The sequence below is a fragment of the Myotis brandtii genome, unplaced genomic scaffold (genome assembly GCF_000412655.1).
Source record: "Myotis brandtii unplaced genomic scaffold, ASM41265v1 scaffold23, whole genome shotgun sequence".
Taxonomy (NCBI): domain Eukaryota; kingdom Metazoa; phylum Chordata; class Mammalia; order Chiroptera; family Vespertilionidae; genus Myotis; species Myotis brandtii.
This window is the reverse complement of record NW_005358649.1, coordinates 5,399,992-5,408,850: the sequence shown is the minus strand read 5'-3', so window position 1 is coordinate 5,408,850 and position 8,859 is coordinate 5,399,992. Positions and strand designations below refer to the sequence as shown.

General features: G+C 46.2%; 1 protein-coding gene across 1 annotated transcript in view; it reads left to right on the top strand.

Moving 5' to 3' along the window:
* The window catches only part of JPH1 (junctophilin 1), a gene marked incomplete at its 5' end in the record, with an annotated part of 86,347 nt that overhangs the window by 6,498 nt on the left and 70,990 nt on the right, over positions 1 to 8,859 (top strand). The window contains one exon of the mRNA XM_005866408.2: positions 7 to 550. Coding sequence (XP_005866470.1) covers positions 7 to 550 — 544 coding nt within the window. The remainder of the gene's footprint in view (positions 1 to 6; positions 551 to 8,859) is intronic.

Sequence of the window (8,859 nt, the reverse complement as noted above, 5' to 3'; positions counted from 1 at the left end):
TCCAAGCCGACGCCGAGCTCGCGGGCAAGAAGAAGGGCGGCCTCTTCCGCCGGGGCTCGCTCCTCGGCAGCATGAAGATCCGCAAGTCCGAGTCCAAGTCTTCCATCTCCAGCAAGCGCAGCTCGGTCCGCAGCGACGCGGCCATGAGCCGAATCAGCTCCAGCGACGCCAACTCCACCATCAGCTTCGGCGACGTCGATTGCGATTTTTGCCCCGTGGAGGACCACGTGGACGCCACCACCACGGAAACCTACATGGGCGAGTGGAGGAACGACAAGCGCAACGGCTTCGGCATCAGCGAGCGCTCCAACGGCATGAAGTACGAGGGCGAGTGGGTCAACAACAAGAGGCATGGCTACGGCTGCACCCTGTTTCCCGACGGCTCCAAGGAAGAGGGGAAATACAAAAATAACGTTCTGGTCCGTGGAATAAGGAAGCAGCTCATACCGATCAGAAACACAAAAACTAGGGAGAAGGTGGACAGAGCCATCGAAGGCGCGCAAAGGGCAGCTGCCATGGCGAGAACCAAAGTGGAAATAGCCAATTCAAGGTATGTAAGCGCAGCGTGCCCGGGCCTGCCGGGTCGGGTCGTGCCATGTCCATTTGTTTGTCAGTCTGTCGGTGACATCGCCAATAGGTCCTGCCACTGCCGGAATCAAAGGTGGCAAGTGATTAAGCCCAATAGAATCAGAGTCAGAAATGGCCCTGCGCTGTTCTGAAACTTTCCATCATCCAAAAACGTTGAAGGTACATTGAGGTCCCCTTCCTGCTCCCTGATCCTGACTGTGATGGAGTTCACGCAGGCCCTCTGTTTATTTTCTGAGTCCAGAAAGTTATACATCTTCTCGAAATACTGCCATGGAGAGCACAGTGCTTCCACGTGGAAACATAGCTGGTATAGATGAGTCCCTTTATCCTAATATGTCAGTTCTAAGTGTTTTCAGCTCCTCCTGTAGAATTATCCTAATTTATAAAATTCAGGTTCTGTTTTCTGAAGCCTTTTAGGTGGCATTGGTTTTGAGAAAGCCACCAAGATCTAGACTGGCAGAAGTTTGGAAGGTACATGACAAAATCGAGCATGCATTCTTGAAAACAACATGGGAGAGGCAGAGGCACGAAGGCTCACAGAAATCGCCTCATTCTATGCAGGAAAGATTAGATCACTGTGTATTAAAAGGAAGGGGGGCGGGGAACCTGCCATGGACAGATGGGACTGTCAGTGCGCCAAGGTTGGGAGAAAGTAGAGCAGTAGAGACAGGCTGGAGTGAGGAGGAGAAGGTGGGTGAATAATAGATTGAGAAGTAGGGTGGATGTGGGCACAGAAGGTCTATGTACTTGAAGTTTTGCCATTAATAGCTGGGTTCAGGGACCCAGCGAGAAGGATGGAGAAATCTGTTGGGAATAGAATTTTATGAAGGATGGATGTCATGTTAGACACAAAAGAAAAAGGGACGGTTGTAATTGGAAATATTTATCTTTTAGCCTTATTTCCGTGGGTACTGAGGGACCACAGTTGTGTGTGACTTGAAGCAGACATTTAGCATAGAATATTAACAATGCATTTACTGTCCATAGAAGTAAACCTCCTTTGAAACCACGAAATATCATCATGTCTTCAGGTTTTTATTCTTAGCATTGAATGAATGGACCCCCACCTTTTTTTTTTTTTGGTTGAAACATGAAAATTCTGATATTTGAACTTTTTCATGTGGCAATTTCATATACTTCCAGACCTATAAAGTTTGTGTGTGGGGGGTGTTTTTTTTTTAATATCCCTATTCTATGGCTACTATACTTCTGAGTGTCTGAAACACTGCTTGGCAAATGGGAGATTTTGCATTATTTATAGCAGGGATGGGGAACGTCCCACCCTCAGTCTGTATAAGGCACACGAAATCATTTAGTCTGGCCCTGCCAAGGCATTAGGGATGAGTTAATTAAATGTTTGACCAACTATAGCAGGCTAATTTTTAAGTTGATCATTTTGTATGGCCCTCGAATGATGTTATAAATATCTAAATGGCCCTTGGCAGAAAAAAGGTTCTCTGCCCCTGATTTATAGATACCTATTCTAATATTAAAAGTTTTTGAAGGTTTCCGTTGCATCTCCAATCAATTCTCATTTAAAGTTAGTATTTCTTGTTAATCAGCACAAACTTTTATGAGAGGTCTCTCCTGTCTTCACTGCCACGCATCTTTTATTTTAGATCTTGGTTTTCTCTGATCACCAAGCAGTGTATCTATCTGCTTTTCCATTTGCTTTGTAGATAGGATGTTTGCCACATCTGATCTTGCTGGCTTCCCTGGTCCTCAGCTAACTTGAAAACCAGTCATATACCTAGTCTGTCATTTCAAGCACACTCCCGGATTCTTCCATTTTATTTCCACCTTACAACCTAGTGCTATCATGGAGGCGGTTCAGTCTTGCCTGATGGAAAGTAAGCCATGCAGGACACTCTGGCATCAAAGACTTTTTTATGCTTTCTGTGATTACTGAGTTTATGATTAGTTTATATTGGAGGAATCTACATAACGAAAGGGAACCACTTGCAAATACAAAGCTGATCTGTGATTATACTAGTATCATAAAACTCTTACCCAAGTCCTAGCCATGCCCTCTCTGCTGGAAGTCTTGTGGGAGTGCTATTATGTAGTCCGGGAATACTGTGTTATACAGTTTATAATCCAGAGTTCTTTAGCTTAAGATGTTATACTTTGCACTAGTTAACTTCATAAAAGACTTTATTTAGCTTTTCAAAAAGGCTTTGGTCCATTATGCTCACAGTCACGGGGCAAATGCTGCTTGATTCCACTTATGAAAGTATCGAAGGTGGCCAAACACATGGAAACAGAGGGAGAAGGTGGTTCCCAGGGGCTTGAGGGAGGGGGATGTGGGAAGGTGGGGTTCAACTGATATAAAGTTTCAGTTTAGCAAGAAGAAGAGTTCTAGAGGGCTGTGCACAGCATTGTGTCTGCAGTTAACAATATGCTAGTGTGCACTTACTGTGTGTTAATAGGGTAGATCTCATGTTAAGCCTTCTTACCAGAATAAAAAAAAATACTCTTTGGATGATACACTAAACCAAAAATACCCACTCAGTGAACCCTTTTATTACGTACTTTCACTGTTGTAGTCCCCATTGCTTTAATGACTACTTCAGATGCTGAGCTTTGTAACTCGTCTTGGTAGGAAGTAGCTGAAGGACTGGCATTCTCCCTGTACTAGCTCTGAGTTTAGTGTTCTACCTCCTTATAAAACTTTTTTTAAAAGGGGGATGGCAGCTTCTATTAAGTTCTTGGAGATCACTGCCTGGGAGGCCTCCTAGCTGTCTGCTGTCATAACCCTGGCTCTAGAGCAGCGGTTCTCAACCTGTGGGCCGCGACCCCTCTGGGGGTCAAATGACCCTTTCACAGGGGTCGCCTAAGACCATCGGAAAACACATATATAATTACATATTGTTTTTGTGATTAATCACTATGCTTTAATTATGTTCAATTTGTAACAATGCAATTGGGGGTCACCACAACATGAGGAACTGTATTAAAGGGTCGCGGCATTAGGAAGGTTGAGAACCACTGCTCTAGAGGATGGAAACAGATGGTGACAGGACGGGAGAGCCAGCCTACAGCAGTGACAGCCTGAGGCCTTTGCTTGCACTACCTTCATTTTAGCAGATTAGAAGAAAGAGAAAGTGGGAGATGGGAGTGGCCAGCCTCACTGGAGCTAGGGGGGTGCATGGCTGCGAGCTCCCAGAACTAGAGTGAAGTGTCCGGGAAGGGACAGGCCAGCCTGCCATGTGGGGCTGTGTCCTCCCATTACCCCATTAGCAGGATGTGGACTCTCAGTGCCCCAGCAGGTGGTAACAGCCACACCTAAGCAGGTAGTGTCAGGAGGGAGCCTTGTGTGGTCCCCTGTTCTGCTGGGGCCCCAGCCATAGCTGCAGGGGGGTGGGGGGGACAAAGCAGCCAGGTAGAGGGTGGAGGGCCTCAAGCTCAAGGTCTGGTGCACAGGTGAGCTGGCTGCATCTGCGCCCAGAACTCAAGTCTGGGTTTCTGTGTTTGCCAATTTTCGACTTCAATATAAAAAATGACGTCGTTTGAAAAAATCCTTCAGGAAAAGTATATTTCCCATACCTTTCTTTAAGGAGACATATTACTATCTGATACCACTCTCCCCCTGCCCTCCGTGCTCAGAATGACTCGGCCACGACAGCTTCCCTTTGGCTCTAGGATTTGGTTGAGCCCTTCCCACTGCCTGGCCCTTGCCCGGCTCCCGGGCCTCCCGCAGGCTGCTCCGTCCTCAGGTTTAGGCACAAAGTCTCTTCTTCACTGAGAGTCTCTCCAACTCCACACCCTCCCACCCCACTGCCATCCCCCCGGTCTCAAGCCCCCACTGGTCTACGTTGTCACTTTATTTCAGCCTGTTTGTTTAATGGCTCTTTCTCCAACGAGGTCAGAAAGCCAGGCTGCAGGCAGCTTTGCTCACCTCTGTATGCCCAGCCGCTGGCTTGGATCAGGGCACTTCCCTAAGGCCCCGAGTAAATATTTGATGAACGAGTGAATTAAATCCTCACTGCTTGGGGTCTGAACACGGCCAGTGCTTCTAATTCCAGGCTGCTGGACATGTATAAGTCACCGTTTTAAGAAAAGAAGCATCACGCTCATAATTCATCAGGCTCTACTCTAACCGTAGTCAAGGAAGTGCACAAGATGCGGGAGCGTGAGTTGCAGGTACCCTTTCCTTTAACGAAGTCAACATCATTAAAGTGTCCTAACTAAGGCAGGGCCAGGAAATGAGAGCTTCAGGTTAAGCCAAACTGTTATCACCATTCTTCATAGGTGTGATCCGGTCCAGCAATACATGCGCGTACTTCCTGTGAGCAGATACGGAGACTCCAAAAAGTCACCCTACTTAACTGTCACAGCATTAGTTCATTCTGCACATTGTACATCACCAACATATGTGAGCAGTCAGGACAGGAGAGCTTACTGTCTTTCCAAAATCCAAGTCTGCTGAGTGTGCCGCTGGCTTATTTTTCCTCTTGAGAGATTTTCCTGGTCTTGCCTCTTTAGGGTCATATTTTTAACGATCCTCAATAGAACAGTCCCTCGCAAGATTGCTTGACTCGATTCGTGCTTCACTTATTAGTCATTAAAACCCAAGGGCAGGCGTGAGTCCGTGCACATTGTGGCTCCCAGTGGAACTTCCTACCACCAGGAACGAGCTTGACCTCCGCCAAGTGGTTGGGAAGGGCAAGGAATTTGAAAGTCTTCGACTCTGTTGGACAGAAGGATTCTCTTTCTCTTTTGCAAATCAAAATTATAGTTTACATCCTGTCTTTCTTTCCTTCCTGTCTTGGGGTCATATCAGATCTTTGAAAACAATTTTAGATCACCTCTTCCGTGAACTTTTTATTTCTTCTCCTGGGGCTCTGGTTCATTCTCAATTATTAGCATTAGTCATTTTTGCAGGAAGGTACGTCCTTGTAATGCCTAGCAAGTCATTTTAATGAAAACGCTGTTAAACGGGTAAAGAAATTTCGAAAGGAAATTACCTAAAACGTCGGAATTTACAGCTCACAAGAGTGTTAGTTATTGTCTGTAGCCGTGCCGCCTGTGTTCTTCCATCTCTGCCTTTCTGCCTGTCACCGGTTCCCACCTGTTACCCCAGCCCTTCCCCACACTGATTCCAAAGGCTCGGTTAAAACACTCAGACGCTGAGTTGCAGACAAGTCACCAGGAACGAGGACTGATACTTGCCTCTTTCTTCACAGGAGGGTTGCTGTAAGAGTTGAATGAGAGAGTGGGTGTCACAGGGCTTTGTAAACTGTAAATCACTATATAGAGTTAATGTTTCCGAAAGCACGTCGACCCTGCAAGTACCGTCCCCAAAGTGAAAGCTGATAGACCAAGAAGTCAGACTGGGATGGAGGTAGAGGGGGATGGGGGGTAGAGGGGGAGGAAGGGAAGGCAAGCTTGGGAGGCAGAAAGAGGGATAAACAAGAGGAAAGGAGTTGCCCTGACCGGTTTGGCTCAGTGCATAGAGCGTCGGCCTGAGGACTGAAGGGTCCCAGGTTCGATTCTGGTCAAGAGCATGTACCTTGGTTGCGGGCACATCCCCAGTAGAGTGTGTGCAGGAGGCAGCTGATCGATGTTTCTCTCTCACCGATGTTTCTAACTCTCTATCCCTCTCCCTTCCTCTCTGTAAAAAATCAATAAATTATATTATAAAAAAAAAAGGAAAGGAGTTAACCCCCCAAGCTTGACCACTGTGTTCAGACATGAGGACTCACCCCCTTCCCAGCCTCAGGTCTGGGTGAAGTCAGTATACTGTCAACAGGCAACTCTTTTAAGAGGAAAGAAAATGCACAGGGAAATGGCATATGTATTTATTTCAAGCTACACTGGGGCACTGTTCTGAAGACAGTATAGGAAAATAAAGGTTTTTCTCTTTCGAGCGTTTAGGTGTATTAGTGTGGGGTCACCAGTATCCTTGATGTGCGTTATCCGTTTTGTATTGCACATAAAAATCTTAGACACATATTTCTCCTCTTCGCCATGAGCACCCATTTCCCATGCCGAGAGCGAGGAGCCTGCTGTGATTTCCTCCCGTTCTTCTCCAGGCTGTTTCAAGAAAGTCGCGCTTCTCTGTACCAAAGGCCCCAACGTCTTCATGGGCCGCGCAGTCACTGAGAATCCTCTGGGGGGGTGGACAAAGGGAGCAGCTAAATCAGAAAGATCACCTGGGCCAGCCGCAGCTCCATCCCACCCCCAGCAGGGGAGAGTCAAGCTAGGATAGCATCGTCCCCAGAGTCCTGGCTGGGGAACAGAGAGAAACTCCTGGCCCAGCCCCTGTCCTTCAACTCTGATCTCTATCACCTCGCCGTTTCGCAGGTCATTGCACAGCACATGGGAACACGCTGTGTTATGAGAACTTTGTAAAACGCCCCGAGGCTATCTTGTGGCTAAATATCTCTCTTTAAAAAACTCTTCGTCCAGCCCTTCCAAGTCCAGGCCCATTCAGAAACGGAGTGGCGTTGAGGTGGCCCTGCGTTTTAATGATTAACATGGAGGTTCAAGCAGTAGAGATTGAACGAAAATTGGTCTTGGGCCATCATAATGGGAGGCTCACACAGTTTTCCAGACGTTGGGCCCACGATCAACATACTTTTTGAACCCTGACTCAGGTAGGCATGGCTCCCCACTTCGATTAAACAGAGAGGGCAAGGAGAAGATGCCGTGTGTGGTGTGGGTGGGATAGGTCAGCATGTTCAATTCAGTGCTTGATGAGAAAGGGAAAGAAAGGGAGAGAAAAAAAACTATAATCCAGGGTGCTGATGATAAGTTTGGTTTTGGGACACGTGTTGGCCTTGTTTTAACTGTAGAAATCTGCATTTACTTCAACAATACAAACTGCAGCAGACCATCTCATTTAGCTCTGAAATATGACATTTTCGTGATTCTGTGAATGGGAAGCATTCAAGCAGCAGTTACATTGTAGTAGAGCTGCATTTGTAATGAAATCCCCCCTCCTGTAAAGTCTTCCGGAAAGCCAGAGGCACAGTGGCATTTGGGGTCCGTCCCAGGTGCTCCGCATGGATTTGAGCTTTGACCCAGAGAAACTCTGCTTTGGGGCAAGTGTCAAGTTCCGTGTGCATCTAACGGAGCTGGTAGCCGCCTCCTCCGGGCAGCTGCCAGGCAGCCCAAGCCGCCCACTCACAACTTTCCATTATGGATTAAGCTGACTGCCAATCTCACTTCACTCAAGACACCACACTGGACGCTTGCAAGACCAGTGCCTTGCAAATCTTTGAGATGCTTTTCTTATTATAGATGAAATATGAACATTGTGTTTAGGAACAGGATCCAACAAATGCCAAAGGTATTTATGTAAGTCATTCAGCTTTAGTACACCAGCCTCCTGAGAATTAACCAAATAAGCTTTTAATAATGTTGCCCTTCTATCTTAGTTGGTGTTTCCCATTTATTTGGATAATATTCTCAGTTCAAAATAAGCTGCTTTATCAGAAATTTAATTAACATGTAAGGAATCAAGACTGCCTCCAAAATAGTGCAACTCTTTGAAGTCCAATCTTCTTAGCATTCCCCCGTGTGCCAAAAGAAACTGACTCAAGCCAAGGAAAACACACTCACTTTCTAGCGTCTTTAAAACAGTCACTTATGCCAGAGCTTAACAAATAATTGTGTGAGTTTTTAAAAACTTTTAAGTAAGGTAAAAATTTTGCTGAATTTTACTGTAGCAGGTCAATCAAATTTTGATATCGATTGCTTGGTCTAGAAGTCCCCCAATGTTTAACTTTTTGCATCGGTGTCAGAGGTTTTTTGAGTTAGTCTATCAAGATGTCATACATTTGCGTCCATCCATTAGGGCCCAGGTTTGAGCGTCCTATGGGAGGCCTATTAGTCAAAACATGTTGAGACATCCCATAAAAGCTAGAGTGTAGGGTTCAAGAGTCGAAGGGAGGAGCACCAGGTGGCGAGTTTACCTGTCACTGGTTCCCACCCCCTCTTGCTCGTCCCAGTGAATAGAGAATCAGTTCAGCTCTGGACTGATAGATTACCTTGGAAAGATGCAAATGCCCTGGACGGGTGGTACCTTAGCCCTTGTCTGTCATCAGTTACACGTTAGTTAGCACTCTGGTTTGGATGCTCAGCCCTTTTGATAAGGTTTGGTTCTTAAACTCAGTGAAACATTGATTTTAATCGCCTCTTTGTGACATTAATTGATTACATACTATGTAAATGTAAAGCTATGATTGGGTCCCCGTCCTTCCCATGATAGAGTCTAGTTGGGACAGAGAAAACATTTAATTACCTGTCGGATGATTGGCACCTAGC